Source organism: Alosa pseudoharengus, unplaced genomic scaffold (assembly GCF_046254945.1).
Source record: "Alosa pseudoharengus isolate Yale_2024_CS ecotype anadromous, Long Island Sound unplaced genomic scaffold, YU_APseudo_1.1 YU_APseudo_1.1_scf_13, whole genome shotgun sequence".
NCBI lineage: Eukaryota > Metazoa > Chordata > Actinopteri > Clupeiformes > Clupeidae > Alosa > Alosa pseudoharengus.
The window spans coordinates 15,876,515-15,898,887 of NW_027468598.1; the positions used below are offsets into that span (position 1 = coordinate 15,876,515).

A 22,373-nucleotide genomic window follows, 5' to 3' on the forward strand; every position below is an offset into this window, starting at 1 on the left:
CACACACACACACACACACACACACACACACACACACACACACACACACACACACACACACACACACACACACACACACACACACACACACACACACACACACACACACACACACACACACACACTAGATAGAACGATATAAAAGAACATCAAATATCAATGTGCTTCCACAGCTTCCCGACAGTCAGAGCAATATGCTCTTTCCAGAACATTGAAGAAAGAACAGCAAATAGTCATAGGGGTAAAAATAGGCAGCTTTTTATCCAGCAACAATGACACAAAGTTAGTCACTCCTTGACATTTTGCGATGTTACGTCACTAAGAGATGGCCCCAAATGACAGTCATTAACTAACTCAATGAAAAGGTGTAAAGCACTGGTTTAAAATAGCCTGTGTGTACCACATAACCTGGCTATGTGGCATTTGGGTCCAGCCCTTAAAACACTTTAAAATCCTCTGGCCAGAGTGCAGTGTGTACAGAGGGAAGCACAAAAGTAGCTGTTACTGTTAGTTACAATTCAACAAAGATTGTTTCAAACATTTTATATATTAATTGGATGCAGCCCTTTCGTACTGAAGATGTTTTACATTTGGTTTGACGACAAAGTTCTTCCTGAAATTCCCTTCAGTACTTACATCACATCTTAGCCTAATGTAGGCACTGATTATTACACAGTATGGATGGAAATAGCCTTTCAATTGACAGAAACAGCTGGCTATGTGAATGGCATTATGTTCAGAAATGTATCTAGAAAAGGGCTTTATAATACCTGATAATTATAACATTGGGTAAAAAGAAACCGATTCAGACCTTTGCCCTCAATAAGGATGCAAATGGGTCATTTTCATCATTTTCTATTTTCAGTTAAGCCATCTGGATACATGTGATCATTATTATAATCTACTTAAGGCACAGGCAAACAACATGCCAATAATACTGTTCATCATAGCAAATAATCCAAATGTCCACTTAAAGCATTAGTTTCATTATTTAATTTACCCTCCTGTCCAAGCAAGCTATAGAATTACATCATTGTTTTGCAATTCTGAAAACAACTTCAAACCGGATCCCTTTTTTTTTGGTTCAGTTCCTGATTGTATCGCATAGATTTAAAAAAAAAAAAAAAGGTTTTAAGCTGCATTAGTGAAGAGGTTTTAAGCTGCCTCAGTGTCAAGTAAACATATGACCATTGGTCAGAACCACGGAAGGCTGGGTCTGGACTCCAACACCAGAACATCTGGTCATACTTGGCCGTGGGTGTGTACAGCCCACTGCTTGACCCACTGCTTGATGAGGGCCACCTCCTGCCGCCGGGCGGCCAGCACGGAGCTCGGGTCGTACTCGTTGTTGTTGCGCAGGTCCAGGTGGTGCGCTCCATCCGGGATCCACACGGCCACCAGCGAGTCCGAGAGGTTCTGCGTCACGCCGCCTCCGGACCAGGGGTCCAAACCCCCGTTACTACGCACAACCAGAACATCATTGAGTCGGGTCAGTAGAGATTACTATGCTCTGAGTGAGTGCACCCCAAGACTCGACCAGCAGATTTAGATTGGGTTGTTCACAAAGTGATCATTGTTTTGAAACCAAAGCTATAGCCATGATCGAATTCTCAGGGGCACAATGAAAAATCTTTCTATTTCATCCTTATTGTAAATCTCTTTTTTATAAACATTTTTATAAACATTTTATAAACATAAATCTTATTTCTTTACATGTTTTCTGTGTTCATTTTTTATCATAGGGATGCATATTTCAGGTCGACCCATAGGAATTCCATTGCAAAAACTACATTTTCCATTTGTATACCACCCAAGGACAAGAGGAACAGATAGCTGACCTGAAGATGATGTTGCTGTGGGAGGTGATGTCTTTCCCTCCGTAGACGACCTCTGCCCAATCGGGTCGCGGCCTCACTCCAAACATGGCATAGCATTCATCCGAGAAGGCCTGGAAGTCCCACTTTTGTGGCTCAAACATGTCCTGTACACCATCTGAGCACATAGGCATCACCATCTCTGTACAGGCCTGCCAGACACACACACACACACACAGTGGAAGATATAGTGAGCCCTAACCTGACTTTACATTATGAGCAGATTATAGCAGCTGGACTTGAATTTGTTCATAGTAAAACACATCATTTGTGGGAACATAAGTTTTATTATTTCCACCAAGGAGGTTGTTTTCAGTGTGGTTTGTCAATCTGCCTGTCTGTAGCCCGGACTACACAAAAAACAATGAAAGTTTTGTCGTCATGAAACTTGGTGGTAAGGTAAAACAACACACCCTACGATCAGAGCCGAATTACAGGGTGAATCCACACATTTAGTTTCACTTTAGCTAATATTACCAGATAGGGCATTTAGCCTTAGTAGTGGTGTGTGCCCTTCTAATTATGAAATGTAGAACAAACAATAGCTGCTGGAGTGTAACATAGCAAGTGAGAAAAGGGGTGGTTTCGTTTCTATGGTTTCATTCTATTGGCGACCTGATGCTCCATTTAATGAACAAATTCACACTTGTGCCAGAGATACTTCACCTTTAATATATTTTTAAAAAACTGCAGAAAAATAACACTGTAGAGAGCAGGCACAGGTGTGACTTTGACAGCAGCTAATGGGGCTAATCTGGAGGCTACTCTGACCTGGTAGAACCAGCCCATCATGCCCAGATTGCCGGTGGCGGACTGGGAGATGTTGAGGCAGGTGGCGTCGCCGGTGTAGTTGTAGTAGACCTTAGCTGCCTGGGCGATGCCTTGGAGAAGCTCCTGCTCAGGCACCTCAGGGCTGAATCGGAGATGCTCGCAAACCACCTGGTGATGTAATCATGCAAAAATATATTCATTTCCACAGAAGACGGAGCAGACTGGTAGACATGCTGAGAGTTCATTAAATATATATTAAGTATACATGGGTAGGCTAACAAATACATACAAACTGTATTGAGGTATTGTACGCTGAGGCCTCCACTGCATGTGACCTGACATAAGGAATGGACACATACTCTTGACATGCACTGCACATTCTCATGTGTATGTCTACTGAGACCTAGTCAGTTTGCTTACAAAAGCTTTGCCAATGTTCACTTTTCCTTCAAAACAGTCTGTCAAACCTGAAGAGTTGTGTGTTCAGTCTGCACAATTTATCTGAATGTCCCTTTAGAGGTAGAGTGAAGTAGGAGGGGAAAAAAGAATTTCTTAAAGCTCTCAATGTACCGCCACCTGATTTGCATGTGAAATTGAGTGGAATGGAATCCAAGCTTGAGTAGAATTTACAGCCCCTTTGCTGGCAGAGCTGAATTTGGGGTGTGTGTGTGTGTGTGTGGGGGGGGGGGGGGGGGGGGGTATGGAATGGGCAGAAGGGAGCCATTTTGGGGCCTTTCAACTACACAACATCTCTCTCTCTCTCTTTAACTGGCTATGGATGATAAAGTGGACTGTTTTGCGGACAGGACCGTAGTGTTTGTTTGGGTCTCTGGCGTCGGGGTGCAGGGGGACAGACGGCACCGGTGCCTCCTCTGCCTGTTCATTGTGAGCCAAGAGGCTGGCGATGAGTTGTTGTTGTTGGGGGGGGGGGGTGCGTAGAGGCCAGCAATGTAGTGGGATTGTGTGTGTGTGTGTGTGTGTGGGAGGGGGGGGGGGGCTTTTCCTGATGTCCTTTTTGGGGACACACATGGGGGGTGGGGGTGCCTGAGGCGGGGGAGCTGTGGACATGTCCGAGTGTAGATTTCAGACCATGACAAAAGTGAAAGAGAGTGAGAGAAGATGGGAGAAAAGAAAGAAAAAAAACTAAAGCATCTTCTCTTACTTTTCAGATAGGATTAGGCTTATACATTCATCTCTGCCAACAGATTTCCCCCCTCTAAGCCCTCAATACCCCCTTCTCACAGTCACTCCCATAATCACATTAGCTTTGTCAGGGGAGAAAAAGCCCCTCTTTGCACCCACTGCCTAAACCGCTTACACCACCTATAGGGGTCGCATACATTACAGGATTGCAGCCTAACAGCCCAAAATGACTCTTTAGCATTTTGTCTTAACCAAAATCTCACAGAAAACATAAAGACACCAGGATACAAGCCCACAATGGAAGCAGTGGTGAGTGGTGGTCTCAAAAATGAGAAGTCTGATTTGTTTGGAATAATTTGAGAATAACTGAAAACCTGACTGACCCTGACTGAATCTGACTGAATTATGAGTAGCATGTGAGAGTTATAAACAGCTGAATCATAAAAAAGTGCTCAATGAACTATAGATAACAACAGGCCTGATTGCAATGAGTCATAACAAAAGTGTTGCAGACTCAAACAAAAACAGAATAAGTCCCTCTTAAGTCCGTGGATTAAACTACACTTGTAAGCAGCCCTCATTAGTCTGACAGTGGACACGAGTTTGACTGTCCAAGGTGAACACAGAGCATTTCCTGTGACAAATGCATATTCATGCTGGGTTTGATGGTGAAATAACTGCAGTTGTCTTGATGTTGCAAATGTGTTGTCCTATTAGCATGCTGTTCTCAAGTCGCACATGGAGAAGATGATCACCTGACTAATGCATTCTCACCTCATGATCATTAAACATGGCACACAGTCAGTGAGATTTATAGCACTTTGAGGTGGTGAAAAAGCACACTCTGTGTCACACCTGCTGCCAAGCTGCACAGGTGCTACAAGTGATTGGAATGACACCACTGTTCATGATGGATTATATTCCGAGGAAACACGCATAGATCGACAGCCAGATCAGGGGCAGAGTTGTGCACTATGCCATGTTCGGTTGCCATGCACTGACTCGCTGAATCTACAGTTCAGAACGTAAACAACATAGTTCTGTTAAAACACTCCATTTCTGCTTCAGCAGCTCATCGTGTAGACTGCACTGCACGTGCCTATCTGTGCTCTGGAGACTTCCTGCTTTTAAAGACGTATGTCTATACTGTGGCACAAATGGACTCGGTGGAGCAAAAGGAGCACACAAAGAGGAACACGAAGCTCTGCATAGTTACAGAGATCACACTATGCCTTGGAAATTGTGATCTGGGATCAGCTTCCACCGTTGTGATCATAATAGTTTCAATGAAGAAACGAGCCACTCAAACTGCTCTGAGTGCGTTGCTTAAATCGAACCCCCTGAAGCAGTTGATGTGCTCTTTCTCTCTCTTTCTCTCTCTCTTTCTCTCCCTCTTTCTTTCTCTCTCTCTTTCTCTCTCTCTCCACAGCCTCACGTGACACAAGTGCTCAGAAGCACCTCTGAGATCTGAGGGTTCAGTCCCACAAAAGGGGCCCTCTGGAGAAGACTGGAGAGTGGAGAGAGAAAGACCACCATCGGCATCTGTCTTATCAAGAAAGAGAGAGAGAGAGAGGAAAGGATAGAGAGAGAGAGGAAAGGAAGGAGAGAGAGGAGGGAGGAATGGAGGGTGGGGAGTTCCTCGATCCAACCTGCCACCGAGTCCCCTCATGCATATGAATGAGGCTAATTGAAGATTGTTGTAAACAGCCACGATGAAAGCCAGGGGAGCTTGGAGATTTACAATGCTATCATGGGCAACCTGAAGCAAAAGGTTGAAACTACTCCAAAAGGTTTGGGTTTTTCAATGCATAAATAAAACCAACTAAGCTGTTATAATAGGAAGCTCAGCACAAAAGCATGCTTTTGTACATTGACATAGTGAATGCGTGTATCCCCCCACCCCATTCCTCGGACGTTGTGGGATGTGTGCATTCTACTATTTACCATTTGGGATTTGAACGGGTGCAGTGAGCACAAATGCTGGAAATGAGGAAAGAGAAAAGGAATGGAAAGATCCCGGCAAGGCGAGGTGATGTGGTACCTTTATAGGCCAGGCTGGTAGGGGCTGCAGGAAGTTGGCTTCGTACGGGTAGTCCACCATTGCCAAGTTCACCCACGTCTCCTGTAGCCAGCTCTTCAGGCCATCACCCTTCTTAAGCGGAGCACAGAGACTGAACTCTCTGGAGAGCCACAGGAGCCCCTCATCTGTGTTCAGGTCACACAGAGATAGAAATTAAATACTGAACACACTAAACATTCAACTAAATATTCAACTAAACTAAATACTGAGCACTTAACATTAAAGACCTTGAACTGTCACTACAGACACAAGGAAACTAAGCAGGTATTTTAAACTACTGGTATTTTAAACTACCCTACCACTTAAACTACTACACAGAAACATAAATGCATTTCGATGCACCTTTGTTCATAGAGACTGATCATTTTCACAATTGTAAATATTGTACCATGAAGCCAAGCACAAAGCTGGTGCCAGTCTAATAAAAATCACATTTGCACACCTGTGGAGGACGCTTTGTCGATAGCCTTCCACGACCTCCTGATGTTGGCATGGCAGTTTACTCCACTCTTAGCAAAATCATCAGAGACTATTTTGTAGAAGACGCCACAGGGCACCATGTCCGGGAACTGCCAGATGGGAGCTGAGGCAGCCAGAGCACTGGGAGGAGAAAGACAAAGCAGCCCATTAAAATGCCCCACAGGCCTCAGGCTGAAGGCTGTGCAGTGTGGCAACAGTACACTCTGACAAGCCAAAGTTCTTCATGTGGACTTCAAAGAGGCAAAGTTTCCAGAGAAAAGCTTTTACTATTAAAGGTATTGATTGTTGGTAGTTGTTAGTAAAAAAACATTCTTTATGCCATGAAAGGGTTCTTTTCAGATAAGCTGCCAAACAGACATCAGAGCATTTATGTGAAGAAAACCACATCAAACTAAGCCATTTTCTATGTAAAAATGATTTTACAAACTTAGATGTAGTGTGGCCACACAAATGGTTTCCCTATATGAGTGAGGTTCAGGTTTTTAAAAAGAACATTACTTAAATCATAACATAAATTCTAAATGAAAAAAAAAATGTATATCAAGATGTTTTTATGAAAAACAACATAAAACCCTTACCCAGCCACAACATGTGGATACTTCATCCTGAACCAGGCAGCTAGCATGCCCCCATACGAGCCTCCGACAGCAACCACCGCGCTGCTCTGACAACCTGTCCAGCTGGCCTTCAGATACTTTATGAGCACAGCAAAGTCTGCCAGTGCCTGTTCTGAGCTCAGGTAGTTCAGATGCTTTGCATCCTAGGAGACGGAGACACAACACAGGGGAAAAGATTATTATAGATGTACTGATGTTGGAAACCTCTAGTGTACATAACAACCCACATGCAACAATTGCTGTATAAATGTTATACTATGGAACATTACACATGGTAACTTAATGTGATCATTCCCCTGGCTTTATTACTAGCAGGTATACACATTGCCTTAACTCGACCTGGTTTGTTTTGATCCTGCAACAAAAGTTCTTTCTCATTATAGAAACATCTAGCCATAACACATTTTTCAAAGTCATTACAAATGGAAACAAAATAAAAACATTCTCAGGGAGGACTAAAAGTCAGACAGGGACACATGAGGTAAGATATGGTTTGCAGTGATGCATTGTGAAGTGATGTAGTGTGCTGTGGGGATGAAGTAACATCCTTGTGCTTGTGAGTCAGAGTCACATTTCTTACTCACACTGTAAGACTCAGCCCCAAATGGCATAGATTCTCCATAGTACCGGTGCTCAGCGAAAACCAACATGGCACCCAGCTCTTCAGCCACATCCCACATAAATCCCTGGGTCAAACAGCACACGACTTAGGCCAAGATACATGTAATCAGGCAATGCCAAAATGAGAAACGTTTGTGAGAGTTTATATAAAAAAAGAAATATGTTTGGTAGTAAAAGGATGTTAATCTGGTGAGAAAGGGAAGTGGCATTCTTACAGTGTTGTTACAGAACCAGGTGATGTCTCCTTCATTGCCTGTATAGAAGAGGATGGGACCGTCATCTGTCTGCCAATGCAGGTCTGCAACCAAATACCTCTGCTTGAAAGTGCCATTCTCCAGGAATCCAAAATGGTCGATCTGTAAACACCACAATAAGAACATATTTAAACTCCAAAATAACAATTTCCATGTTATTCAAATCGGATTCCTCACATTTGACCTGCTTTGCCTGTTCATCCCTTCCCTGTCCTCTTCTCTATTTCAGGGCCATACCTCCAACAGACCAGGTCAATTAGCATGTTCAAATGAAAACAGAGTTCCTCATTTGGCTTCTCTCACTAGTACCTAGCGTGTGTGTGCTGCCGGTGCACGTCCGATCCAGGGCTCGGTGCAGTACAGTAACTGCTGGGGCGTGCTCTCTGGGCCTCTGGCCCGCTGCCACCTCATCATGGAGAGGCGGGCGACCTCGGGGCCGAGCGGAAGGATAATTAGCCTCAATTTGTATTAAAATATCCAGCACTCGGGGTCTCAGGGATGCCACATTAGTTACGGTTTGCCGAGCCCTCCGCCTGTGACATCCTTTCACAGCGAAAAACCTCTGTGTCCCGGTCCAGCGTCATTCCTATTTAACCCTCCTCCTCCTCCTCCTCTCTTTCTCTCTCCTGCCATCTACAGTTTGGAGAGGACTTTATACATCTAAAGCACAAAGCTAAAGAAGCACATAGATACTCCACAGCTGCAGCTGTTGTTGTCCCAATAGGGCTACTTAAGGGGTTATCCCCATCCTTGAAACCGACCCAAAACTCTAATAAAGAATGTTCGCCTTTGTTTTGCTCTCCCCCTCCCTGCACTCCTTCTCCCTATCTCTCTCTCTCCCTCTCTCCCCCCTCTCTCTCTCCCTCTCCCTCTCTCTCTCTCCCTGCACCCCCTCCTTCCTTTTAGTGACAAAAGAGGCAGAAATTTTATGAGGCAATGACAAGGAGCAGATTCTCAGGCTTGAATGATTCATTTATTCGACTGCCTCCAACAGAGTCTGGCATCTGGACAAGGCCGGCCTGAGAGCCAGCACACACACGCACACACAGACTGGAGAGAGAGAGGAGGGGAGTTAGCCACCACACAGGGCACTTTCATTAACGCCACTGTTATGCAGAAGGCTGTGTTGCCATGATAGGGAAATGATTGCGTTGGAAATTGTTTGCCCAATTACTTCATATTTGCTCATCAAATCAGCATCAAATGAACCAAATAACTCATCAACTTCCAACAGCTCATGAACCACGTGGCCAATGTAAAAGTACTGTGACAACCAGACACCTTCTTTAGTGATCTATGACATTTGCACTACACTTGAATGTTATCATGATTAAATGATTATATCTTATAAATATGATTGTGAAAACTTGACTACTGTCTTTTTTAATGTAATTAAGTAGTTCCAAGTTTGTTTCCATTTGCCAATGACATGATAAGAAGCATTCCTTAACCATGATACAACTCCCTATGAAAAATGTCTGTGTGCAGGTCATGTCCAGACAGCCATATTGCTTACAGTTCAGAGCCCAGTATCGCCATCTAGTGGTAGATTGCCTAATGTTCACAGACTATGTAAAATGCCTCCACACAAGGTCATTGTTGTCCCATAGTCAAAAAAGAACAGGAAAATGGCACCAAAAGTTGCACCGCAACAAACACCTCAGGACAAAAAGTAAGATGAAATCATCACCTGGAAAGTACCTCCGAACTAGAACTAAGTCATGTGTTTTAACTTCCTTAATTTACACAGCAATGCCAGAGCACGCAACCCAATGCAGAAATGCAGAACCTGCAACAGCGTATGGTTCTGTAGAAGTCTCCAATAAAGCAAAAGTCACAGCTAATCTCTCATTTGTTATTAGATATTAATTTTGCCATTTTGTCTGGAGCGTTATTTTGTCTTTGTCATGTTTGTTGCAACAAGATAGAAAAAATGGTCAGGTTCAAATCTTCAATGCAAATCCCTGCACACAATCTCTAAACTCCTACAGTATCTATTTTCATTCATTAGGCCTATATCTCTGGGAAGATCTAGCGTGATAAAGTGAGGACGCCCTCTGACCTTAAACTCCCATTTGAAGTCCCTCTTATAAGGTGGACATCCTGTCCTCTATTCTCTCTTTTTCGATGGGAACGGCCAAGAGGATTTCCTCCAGGCAACTGTTCGATCGCTTGCTGATCCCAACAGAGCATCCCCCCCATCTACAGCCACCAGTAGGGCAGGAAGGATGATATGAACGCCCCGCAACAGGATGTAGCCTGGTTTACATCAGTTACTTTCCTCTGAAAACCTGCTATATCCATGTGCTATATAGACTACCTTTAAATACAAAAACTCCACCAGTGAATCTCATTACTCTCTCTTTCTTAAATGGATGACCTAATCACACCTTTAACAAATTGTATTTAGATGGTTCTGAGACAATATAAGAACAAAAGGCTGCAGTGGACTAGGTCCTTACTCCTGGTATACTGACAAACACGACCGTGTACTTGGAATGCCAGAGGAGAACGGGTGATAAAATAAACAAAGCCTTGTGACTGGAGTCAAGGTTCACTGAATTCACTGACCTGGAAAACCAAGTAATGTCCTGGCCAGCCTATGTGGGTCTTTTCCATGTGTCAGTAAGAAAATTGCATTCATAAAATCAAGTATGTAATCCTCAGTCAAACCATGCGCAAAGGGCACAAATAGAGAAGCATCTTTCCCAACCTATTACTTTTTCACACACCACAGATAATATCATACCACGTTCCTTGGTGGCAATCTTAATGCCCAGGCGAACACAGAATGTGAAAATGCAATTAGCAGCATACCCAAGACTAAAAGCTTACACACGGGGGTCGTTTGTATGACAACGACATAGTAGTAGTGAGGAAAATAGCAACAGGGCCTTTTCAATTCACTTTCAGAAATCCCTTCTCAGGCGCTGAGCCAAGAGGGGATATGGTGCCTCGGGCAGGAACAGGGCCAAACCTCTGATGAGCTTGCCTATTCTTCTGAGGAGGCAAAACGGAAAAGCTGATTGTCTGCAGACACAATACACAACGAGCACTGCCGAGATTATGTACACAGAAAATTAAGGAAATCCCCAGAGGAAGACTGGTACTACGCTAATGACTACACCAGAAACTGTTGGCAATTGTGGGCTGCTAAATACCCATTGGATTGTATAAATTACAACAAAGTGTAACCCTGGGTACAGTATAATACCAAGATTACATAAATAAAGGTTTCCATTTAGAGGGTAGGCCACTAATTTAAGGCTTCAAGTCTAAAACAAGCAATATAGGATGGGATGTACAGTATGCAATTAATGTGACTGTCTCATGTCAGTTAGACTAGCCTACTGACAGCTGGATGCAGAAAAGACATTATGGCATGATACTGCATTGCATTGCAATTAGCCAATTTGTAATAGCCCATCATTCACACCTACTTCATAAACAGCTTGAGTGGACTGGTAGACCTGTAGTAAAAAGAAGTTTGCTGAACAATGCATAGCCTACAATTATAAATAAATACCACAGGCATTATTTCAATAGGTTAGATTGATTGCAATACTGTATTGTAGGTCAGTCTACTGAATAGCAAACACAACAATAACACATAGGAATATCTTACCTTTTGGTCAATGTAGTAGGTTTTATAATTGATCATAACGCCTGAGGGAGCAGGCACTCTACGCCTGAAAAGGTGTGATTTCAAGGCGAAACCATGAGAACTCAAAACCAATAAGAGGGCGACGCCGACTAATGCAGGCATGATAGCTTTGAATTCCGCTTTCATAGCAAACCTGTTCCCTTGTTGTCTGGTCCGTGGTCAAGCCAGACTGAGGGCGAGAGACTACTCCACTGGATTTATTTGTTTGGCTCGCTCGCTGTCGCATGTGCGGAAGAAGGAAGGAAACTGTCAACAAGGCAAATCTTCGGGTTGTCTGTGCTATGCAACTCAGCATATCACATGCACCGCACAAGATCAACACCACCCAGTTGCTCAAGGTGTGGTAGTAGTAGTGGTGGTGGTGTCATACATACACTTTCAGAAACAAGAAGGGGTGGTGCAGTTGAAGTAACTTGAAGTAGCCTACCTTTACACTTTCAATTTTTAAAAGCTAAAGATAATAGCCTGCAACGGCGATGGGGACTTAAATAGGCTATTTGCGTTTTTTCCCCTAACGCTTCGGTCCAAAATTATTTTCGTCTACACTAAAATTGAAGATGCTCTCTGGATAGAGCACTAAAACTGTTCATAAGAACAAATTACTTTACGTGTGTCGTGAATGCATCAACTGTGCCGCAATGGTTCATGGTACTTGAAGTTCTGTCGTAGGAAATATTATATGATGCTGACTTGGTGTTGAGTGTTCAGAAATCTGTGAAATTAGACGGAATAATCTCTGATAGAATCTGTAACAAGCATTGCAGATATCCGGCACTAAATTATTAGCATACCATTAATAGGCTATCTAGAGAGCCTCCTACTGTGCAAGCAGACATTGGTTGTTAAAAAAATCTATTGTAGGCCTATGCATTTTGCTGGCATTGTCAACACACCATACAACACTTTGGTGAAAATAAGATTAAAACAGGCCACTAGTAGTGCCATTATTTTATTGTGGCAGCTTAGAGATTTACTTACATACAATAAGCAGTGACTCAAAAAGAAGTAGCCTACATGATTAACAGCTTGTACAATAAACAAAAAAATGAAATTTTAGCATCTTGAATGTATCCCTTCCATCTACACACTTAGCAGTGTATAGGCCTACTACAACCCCATAGTGTACAGTTTTAACCATAAAAGGTAGGAAATATCAAACAAAATTAACTTTATCCATAACATGTATTGTGTATACAAGCAACATTTTGGGAGTTGTGTCCTTACAGCACAAAGGACATCTAAACTTCAAAATATTAGGTTTCACTAAATAATAATTTTCTGAAATAATGGTCCATAAAAAGTCTACAGTCATTTATAGACAAAATTATAAAAGGTTATTGTATGTTAAAAATAGGAACTTTTCACATGTAAAAGCAACCTTACAATTGAACCACATTGGTATACTAATTTTTGTTATACACCTGACTGTATGGCAATGACAATTAACTGTACTACAAAATAAAGCTAAATTCTATATCTGGCTCTGAGCATATTGGAGGCTCCTGTCATGCCACTGCGAATAGTACACAACAAAAAAAATATATATACAAAACTATAAAAGGTTGTTTACCTTCAAATAAAACTTAATAGATTAATAGAAAATATATGGCAATTTCAGATTGTGGTCAGGCAACTACAAAGGCATAAATATCATCCTTCTCACTAACAATGTCACATAAAAGAAACTGCGAAGAGGAGAAATAATGTTAATGACAGGGAACATCTCTTGGCAAATCCCTGAAAACTGTCACACACACACACACCCTGGTTTTAAAAGGAGCCTAATTGCGTTTATGGAGTGACAAAAATGTTTATAAAAAACACAGCAGCTGTTCCTTTCGCACAGGTTGGTGGCGTGTGGAAACAAGTCAACTGCACTATCACTCTATCAATGTGTGTCAGAAACGGCCTCCATGCTAGCTAGACATGTTAGCAGCGGGTGGTCTCATGAATGAAAACAAATGGGGCGATTAAAGGACTTCAAAAATCATTTAAAAATACACTGGTGCAATAAAAGAGACAGGAAAATACATTATACTCAATGTAATATGAGTAACCTAGAGGTACACAGAATTTCACCTATTGAAAATCCCAGGACTGGAGACAGAACGTCTCACCAATTTTTTCACAAAAGCACCATGCAAAAATACATAATGCTAAAACAAACAAGTAGCCTACATGGTCTGTTTGTAAAAACGGCAGTTAAAATGGCATAATGATTGTGCTGTAGATTATCAATACACTACGGTATATCACAGTACAGTAACCTCAAAATGGCTGGAAAAAACACGTTCCACCACGTGCACATCTCAAGCACTCTCAACAATGACAGAAGAACAATAACATAATACAGCGCCAACATAACTAGACATAATGCTTTTAAAATAATACTGTCAAAAGAAGGGGAAATACAGGGCTGGTACTGATGCTATTGTAGTTGGGCAGCTATTAGTGTTCTTGTGTATGTGCCATCAAAGAACGGACTCCCGTGTGTCTTGAGACCATTCCTTTTTTTCTTTTTCTGTTCAGTTTTGAGAATGAGAGCTTCCACACAAAAACATCTGGATACATCACGTTTGTGTGACAGTCCTTCGGCTGTTGTAAGTGCCTACAAAATATATGTTGTTGCTGATTGATATTCCTGTTAACTAACAAAAGAATGAAAACAAAATGTAGCGTGCATTGACTTTAAATGCCTCACCAACAGTCACATTGTCTGTGTTTTGTGGGAAGTGCATTTGTGGGAACATGTGACTCATGTAGGTGGGTTACATGATGGCACACGAGAGCAAAGACCTCGTCATCGTGGCCCATTTGGGCATGTGAGATCCATGTAACCTATGAAGACACTCTGACTCATCCTAAACATCATTGCAGTCATCATCATGGGAGTGATACTGCTGGTGAAGACCTGTGTTTTTTCTGAGATCTTTTGCTCACACGCACACAGACACACACGAATAATGAGTGTGGGCCATCCACTTCGCTAACCAGAGGTGCATACAACTCATTCCTGCAACAGCTCTAGCAATTTTACTCTAGAATCTCCAAAAATTACTAAATTACTAAACTTGCATTATCTGGCGAAAAAGGCATGGAGTTCTTCCCTTTGCGTTCAGTTCAGGGGAGACACAGCGCCCCCTAAGAGTCAGCAGCATGAACTGTATCTTCTCAACATTCTTTAGTTGTTTACTTTAGGGGTGAATCTAAGAGACGCCTCTTTCTTTTCCTCAACAGAAACACACCCTAACAGTTCACAGGAGGGTCGTCACAAATACATACTGTAAGCATACAAACAGCAGCACAATGTAACTTGTCCTGCTTGACGGATGTCGTGAGAGACCACCAACTCTATCAACCCCCCTCCCTCCCTTCCCCATCCAAGGTCACAGCCAAAAGAGCGGTGCATCGTTGATTTTCCTGAGCACCCCCCCCCCCCCACACACACACACACACACACAAACACACACACACCCTTCAGTTGAGGCTGCAGCAGCTTAGATAGCTGATGCTTTTCCCTTCGCCAGGCATGGGCGAGTTCTCACTGTTGTCCAGTGTGTTCTGCTTGGCCTCGCGAATGAGCTCGCAAGCCAAGTCCAGGAAGAGCTTCTCCACGTTGTCCGACTCCTTTGCGGACGTCTCCAAGTACAGCATGCTCTGGGCCTCGGCGAACTCCTCCGCTCTCTGTCTTCCGACCTCCCGCTTCTCAGCCAGGTCGATCTTGTTCCCTGCCGCGAGGAGATTTAGTGTCAGTATACGAGGAGGGGATTAGACTCCCCTCAGATAGCGAACAGGCAGTGTTTAAACATGCTGATACATAAATACATTTAAGTGAGGACAGCAAGCTGAACAGCCTGTCATTCAAAGTCAGCAGGATTATACTGCAATGCAGTCCTGACTCTCTCTTAGAACTAACTTCAGCTAGTATATCTAGATGTTACAATACACTGTTAGGGTCTAACATGGATCACAAAAACACATTTGACTCAGAGTCTATTAAATATAAATACAGAACATTTGATGTGAGATACAACAGTTAGTAATATGTGGTGCAGTAGATGAGACGTGAACCAGGGAGACATATCTAATGTTTCCTACAGCATTAAACAAATGATTAAGCACTGGAATACACTGCATTTCACTAAACTGAAGTTGAAGTGTAACTCTGGAGTAAAAACAACCTAGGGTCTATTTACGGTAGTTAACGACTACAAACTTTTGATTGAGAGCAAAATTACCTTAATTGGTGGTGTTTTGAGCAAGACTGTTTATTTGCATTATCACTGAATGAGCTAACAGTGATGCTAACTGGGCAAGATGCCACGTCGCATGGTTTTATACCACTAACAATGCTCAAAATACACTGTGGAAAAAAAAAAGGTCACACACACTAATATTTCGTTGGACCGCCTTTAGTTTTGATTATGGCACGCATTTGCTGTGGCATCGTTTCCACAAGCTTCTGCAACATTTATTTCCGTCCAGCGTTGCATTAATTTTTCGGCAAGATCTTGTATTGATTCAGACCACTGTGCATAGTCTTCTCCAGCACATGCCAAAGATTCTCAATGGGGTTAAGGTCTGGTGATGATGTCTCATGCTCCCTGAACCACTCTTTCATAATTTGAGCCCGATAAATCCTGGCATTGTCATCTTGGAATATGCCGTGCCATGAGGGAAGAAAAAATCCATTGATGGAATAACCTGGTTATTCAGTATATTCAGGTAGTCAGCTGGTCTTGGGCACATAACGTTGCTGAACCTAGACCTGACCAACTGCACCAACCCTAGATCATAGCTGCCCCCACAGGGAGGTTCTTATTTGTCTAGTTAAATTCAGGCGGTGGCCTTTTTTTTGGCCAGGCAGTGTATAATTACACTTCTGTGGTAGTGTGGTGAGGGTTTCTAACCGAAGTATTGTACATTTTGAAAGTGTACAGAGAGGTTATAACAAGACCTGTATCTGTAAGAAAGAAAATTCCATGGCTTTCTGGTCCGGTATCAGCGGGCGTGTTCGACCTTGCAGCGCTGGGTAGATCTGGCTGAATCTTTAAATACAAACATACCTTCTGCCAGATATGCGCAGCACTGATTTGATCAAACACGCCTGCTGATCTGACGATACCAGACCAGGAAGCCATGGAATTTTTTTCCTACAGATACAGGTCTTGTTATAACCTCTTTGTACATTTTTTTTGTACAAGTTTACAATATTTCGGGTTGTAATTATATTTTGAGCAATGCTAGTGGTATAAAATAGCGACGTAGCATCTTGCCCTGTTAGCATCAGTGCTTAAACGCTATTAAGGTAATTTTGCTCAATCAAAAGTTTGAAGTTGTTAACTACAACCGTATACCGTAAATAGACCCTAGGTTGTTTTTACTCTGGAATTATACTTGAAAGGTACATTTCACAAGTCTAATCCAAGAAACCTTTCCTGCAAATTGCTCTTTACATTCATTTAGCTGTTTGTGTGCACTAAAAAAAAACTCAGGTGTTCATGCACAGTCCTGGTGGTTTAAATGGAACACGAACATAGCCGCTCAGACTGTGTCACGGAAAGGGCGGGTTTAATTTGATTGCCTTTTGGGCTCAAATGTCAACAATCTCTAGTTGGAATAACTACTAATTCATAATTATTGATGTCTGACACAAAACTTGGAAATTCTGGACCTTCAAGTTTCACGTTCTACCTTGATGAGACTTGCTGGGTCGGATCTACCAATGGAACACAGGCACATACACATGGAGACTTACCGACTAGGATGGTGACAACATGGCTGTTCGCATATTGTTCGATCTCCCTCAACCATTCCGGAAGGCAGCGGAAGGAATCCTCACAGGTGATGTCGTAAGTGAGAATGAGAGCGTTGGCACTGCGGTAGTAGCTTTGCGTAATGGACCGGAACCTCTCCTGCCCCGCTGTGTCCCAGATCTGAAGCTGCCAGAACCCATAAAGTAATAAACCATATGTTGCTGTTAGCATACAGTAATTGATATGTTACAATATATGTTATGTTATGCAGTTTGCAGTTCCTGTGTTCCAATGTATCTGGCCATCTTTGATTCTGGTTTTCTAGGGGGGAAATGTACTACTACTACTTGCAAAGGAAATTAAAACAAATATAGTATGTGTCTGAAATAAAGAAAAAATATGAATGAAATGCACAGGAAGATTATTAGGCTATTTGAGCCTTAACTCTAAATAATAGAAAACTGCATTCTTAATGTAGTGTGATACACCAGTCGTACATTAACAATATCATCTCTTACAGTTCAACAGAAAATATGACAGACCCAAGACATCAATAAATACAATGAACTATCATATTATTTCATCATTATATAAATATGAGAATTGACTAGAAACATTATCAATCATTCTGCCCTCAGGAAGGAATAGCTTATGCCAGGCTTGGAATTTCATAACTTTAGGGGCAAGGCCTTGGCCTTCAGTTGGGCATATTTGGCGGGGGGCACAAAGGCCACACGTCAGGACACCAAGGCCAGAGTTAACTATACAGTAGGCTACATAAAAATTAGCAAAGTTGTATTTAGCCTATTCACAGCAATAGACCTGCATCACTGTATGAAACATTACAGAAACATGATTATGACATATTACACAGACATCTAGACTATATATTTAACATTTATTTTCTATTTGGCCTGTTATTAAATCATGTATTGAACAATTTAAGCACAGCTCAATGCATGCTTAGCATTTTGTGATCATTAAGGCTACTTTGACAAACACTTAGTCAGCTGTATCCTCTGATTTTAATATTTGCAGATATCTCGGCGATATTTGTAACAATTATTTTGAGATGAATGGGTAGGGAGATTGGCGCAGAACTGTATGTAGAATAAGATGATTAAATTAAAGTTACTTTTCTTGCGAACAGTTTACCACAGCAACTAGCGGCTAACATTGTTTAAAAGCTAAGTAAAAGCTCTTTCATGTGAGGTGATACATGTGATGTCTGTGTGATGAGTAGGCTACTTCGTGAGTAGTTCAACAGAGAAGAACGGATGAATTTGGACGCAATCAATTTCTTCCTGTGCGCTGTCACTTTCTCCACTGTGTAAAAGACTAAATTAATTTGCGCTGTAAATGCTAAGATTATTTTGACGGGCCATAGGCCAAATAAAAATGCTATTAGTCGGACGCAAAGCAGAATATTGAAAGAAAGGGGCACCAAGTGGCCTGTGAATCTCTTATTTTCAAAGGGGCAACGACGGCCAACGCAAGGGGCAACGACGGCCATTAAATTTCCAACCCTGGCTTATGCAATAGTGTTTATCTATGATCTATGAGTACAACAGGACCTCTTCAGTTAGAGGTTTCAAGGAATCAGGCAGAGACATTAGTCTCCACAGCTGCATTTTCTCTCTTCAAACAGACTAGACATTTGAAAACGCACCAGAGAGACATTAATTAATATTCATAACACCCATCATCTCAGTGCAATTCTGTCTGAGGGGGATTTATCATGTGTACGTAGATGACAAGGCATCAAAGGCAGAACTGGAGCAGCTTTCTACTGAGAATGCTGATGATTTGGGCAGTCACAGGGCAAATCTTAGTCAAGAGCCTAGCATTTTATTTCCCTTGTGTTCAACGTGTTCAATTAACCAACAAGACAAGATAATATATTCTACAGGTAGGGTAATAGAATAACTGTTTTTAATGCCATCTGTTGTAGTAACAGCATTACATTATGATATTACATTGCTATTCACATCGTAGTGATACGTATCAGTAACATGAAAAGAAGAAACCCAAGCCATTACCTTGACCTTTTCCCCTTTTATTTCCACAGTTTTGATCATGAAGTCCACCCCGATGGTGGCCCCTTGCCCAGGAGGGAAAAGGCCCTGGAGTGCGGAGCAGAGAGAGACAGCATGAACCCCAGACATCTCACTTCATGAATGTCCTCTTTGTCATTAACAGTAACTGTTCATAACATCCTAATGGCTGCACAGGGGGGAAAAACCGCACTCCATATTAAGGTTCCCATAGTGTTGCCATTTGCAAAGTTATTAAACTAACAACACACTAACTACAGCTAACAATATTATTGGCTAGTGTTTTGTATTGGTATTACTGGTTGTCATGCTTACATTCATGAATTGTTTATGATAACCAACATAATACATATTACTGAAAGGGTCTAGGTTCTAATGAGCAAATTGTTTGTTAGCATAAACAATCCTTGAATGTCAGTGTGATAGCAATAATTTTACGGTTAAAATTATTAATAATTTAATTTATAGACTAGTTTCAGTTGGCCATGTGGCCCTTCTTGGTTTAAAACAAAGACACCCTCCCCTCCCCCAATGAAATGCTAATGTACTGGTTCATGTTTGATATCATTGTAATAGTCTCAGTACAAGGATTGTAATGATTTGATTGTGAGAATGTTTGGAACATTCTATAAGTGATATTTCTGATATATATGATATCTCTCCTCATGCTATTCTGATAAGAATGGATAGGTGTGAAATAGGTGTGCGAGTAGGTGTGTCTGATGCCAACTGGAGAACCAATCATGTGGGCTTGTTTTGGCGCCATTTTCTTCTTTGTTTAACCCATACAAAAGTGATTAACTTGCATTGTAAGACTAAGACTAAGATTAGAACATGGAGAACTGAAGAGAGAGAGAGGTTGATCCAACACGAGGCCATGGCCTTTGTGCCATGGCCTCCAGACCATAGACCATTTTTTTACCCTCTCTGCTTGTAACAGAATAAACCTGATTCCTGAGTGTTCCTGAAGTTTGCCAGTCTAAGTTAATATTAAGTAATTATTCACCACAATTACTTTCAAGTGGCATTAGTTACAATTTACTGAAGTCCATGCTTTGTGAATGTTAAGTATTGATTTACCTAATGCTATCTAGAGGAACCTTCATGTAACATCTCTGTAGGAACATATAGTGCAGCCTTTCTATTTTCTCACTCTCTTCTTATAACCTTTTACCTGCTGAGCATCTCTTGTCACAACACTGGCAGCAGCAACAAGACCAAAGGGCACCAAACACTTCAAACAACATTCTATGAGGTCCTTATATTATTCAATCGGCTAATTTACCTACAAGGAAAACAGAAAATTGAAACCAATAAGCATTACCAACCTGTGTGAACCGCCGGACAAGGCAAGTCTTCCCAACTCCTGCATTTCCAATCAGCACAATTTTGAACAAGTAGTCATAATCTTCTGTACTCATACTCTATTTTAGAAAAACAGAAAGATTTAGATTAGACCTTAGTTAGGGCACCGCATGTAGGCTACTCTGTGAATTCAAATGTGTCAATAGGTCTATTTCACTGAATTTTATATTTTTGTCCTATATGTTTAGACTTTTGACATTGTTATGTAAAAACTATGTGTAATCTTTCACCTCTATCAACTCAGTATCTGTATCATGTAAAGGAGTTTTCATATGCCCTATCAAAAGACCTATTGTCTAAGTAAAACACATTCAGTGTTTCTCTCCTCTCTCCCTCTCTCTCTGGAGGGTCCAAGACGTTGCTATGGTAGAGCCTTCTGTGCATGTGTTTTAATGTGCTGGTTGCCAAGGCCTATGGCAAGATACTGAAAGGATTGCAATAAAACCAAAACACACACAAGGGCTTTAGGGAAAGAACGCACAGACAGGAGCCCTGCAACCCAGAACACATGCATCACATGTCTGAAAAAGAGCACACACACACACACAGAGAGAGAGAGAGAGAGAGAGAGAGAGAGAGAGAGAGAGAGAGAGCAGTGACAACATCATCATTCATACAGTGTTGAAGGCGTTAACTACTGTAACTTCACCAACATATGAAATCCAAAATGTAATGTCAGAAAGCTAGAGGCTGCAGTTTAGGCCTTTATAATGCGTAAGGCAGCGCCCGAGTTCGAATGAGTCATAAAAAAAGCATAATTAAAGCTCTTTGAAGGTAAATAACAATTTCCTCATAAGCAAATCAATAAACACAACGTGTAGAATTCACATGCAAAATCATTACACAAAAAAAAAAAAATCACTTGACATGTCTAAAGGTAACAACACTCTATTTTCAGTGATTAACGTTGTCTCAACCAGCTGCAAGACCCATTTAATAAAACCACACAGGCTTTATAATAGAGTTTCTTAAATAGTTAAGTTAATCATTTTGGCAACAAATAATATTGTGTGCGGTGGCAACACTGATATTACTCAGCAACATGAAATTGACACAGTTCTAATTTATATTCTGAGAAAAAACAGATAAGCTTGCTAACAAAACAGCCATCCAAACAGCCGAACCTTACTGATGCTTGGGCGCTAGCTAACGTAAAAGGCTAGCTCATATGTAAAGCTAATTTTGAACTAATGCCGGGTATTCACGTTGTACGTTATAGATACGCCTAAATTGTGAAAGACTACAGATACTCTGCATCCTCTGAAATTACCATTCGAGCATCCATAAACCATGAAGAAGAGAACTCGGGAAGCTGTGGCTAACCGCTAGTTTGCTAGCCACCAAGATGCTTGCACTTTGGACAGCATTAACTTGAATAACGGACATATTTTATGATATTTGCACTTACCATAAATTGGGGGATGGACCCCGATAACAATACTATTTCGTGTGCATTCGGTACTGCCTGCAGCAATCAACGCAATGGGGTTGTATTGACAGCCCAGTTTGTAATATTGGTAAGCTGCTCCGTGTTGCACAATGATTGCAGAGGAGTTTCCTCCGTTTTTACAATGACATCATTCCAGTCAGCCCACCATGACTAGGACCACTGAGAACATCGGGACATGTAGGCTGTGGCCTATGAATATATGAAATCATATTATAATATTGTGCTGTAATGGATTTTAAAGTAA

At 41.7% G+C, this 22,373-nt stretch overlaps 2 protein-coding genes across 3 annotated transcripts; both read right to left on the reverse strand.

The window, feature by feature from the left end:
* Nucleotides 1-236: 236 nt before the first annotated feature.
* Nucleotides 237-12,067, reverse strand: prcp (prolylcarboxypeptidase (angiotensinase C)). Of its 2 annotated transcripts, none has more exons than XM_076282273.1 (9): nt 11,466-12,067; nt 7,802-7,942; nt 7,550-7,651; nt 6,927-7,108; nt 6,311-6,468; nt 5,830-5,993; nt 2,646-2,813; nt 1,839-2,026; nt 237-1,459 (listed from the first exon to the last, which is right to left on the reverse strand). In XM_076282273.1, the coding sequence occupies exons 1-9, from the start codon at nt 11,628-11,630 to the stop codon at nt 1,243-1,245; spliced, it is 1,485 nt and encodes a 494-aa protein (XP_076138388.1). In that variant the 5' UTR covers nt 11,631-12,067; the 3' UTR covers nt 237-1,242. The 2 variants fall into 2 exon arrangements, with proteins under 2 accessions (XP_076138388.1, XP_076138389.1); XM_076282274.1 differs by lacking the exon at nt 11,466-12,067 and adding an exon at nt 11,281-11,424.
* Nucleotides 12,068-12,437: 370 nt separating this feature from the next.
* On the reverse strand, nt 12,438-22,209 carry rab30 (RAB30, member RAS oncogene family). The gene is made up of 5 exons (XM_076282275.1): nt 22,088-22,209; nt 20,643-20,738; nt 19,300-19,383; nt 17,263-17,446; nt 12,438-15,232 (listed from the first exon to the last, which is right to left on the reverse strand). Exons 1-5 carry the CDS (start codon nt 22,088-22,090, stop codon nt 14,982-14,984), a joined length of 618 nt encoding a protein of 205 aa, XP_076138390.1. The 5' UTR covers nt 22,091-22,209; the 3' UTR covers nt 12,438-14,981.
* Nucleotides 22,210-22,373: the final 164 nt, after the last annotated feature.

Excerpts from the sequence above, each read along its gene's own strand:
- prcp (XM_076282273.1), bottom strand. The coding sequence starts at position 11,630 with ATGAAAGCGGAATTCAAAGCTATCATGCCTGCATTAGTCGGCGTCGCC. Across the intron at positions 6,469-6,926 it reads TATCCACATGTTGTGGCTGG|TGCTCTGGCTGCCTCAGCTC; the intron begins GTAAGGGTTTTA and ends TTCTCCTCCCAG. Across the intron at positions 2,814-5,829 it reads TACCAGCCTGGCCTATAAAG|GTGGTTTGCGAGCATCTCCG; the intron begins GTACCACATCAC and ends TTACATCACCAG.
- rab30 (XM_076282275.1), bottom strand. Across the intron at positions 19,384-20,642 it reads TTGTCCGGCGGTTCACACAG|GGCCTTTTCCCTCCTGGGCA; the intron begins GTTGGTAATGCT and ends TCCGCACTCCAG. Across the intron at positions 17,447-19,299 it reads TAAAAGGGGAAAAGGTCAAG|CTTCAGATCTGGGACACAGC; the intron begins GTAATGGCTTGG and ends GGGTTCTGGCAG.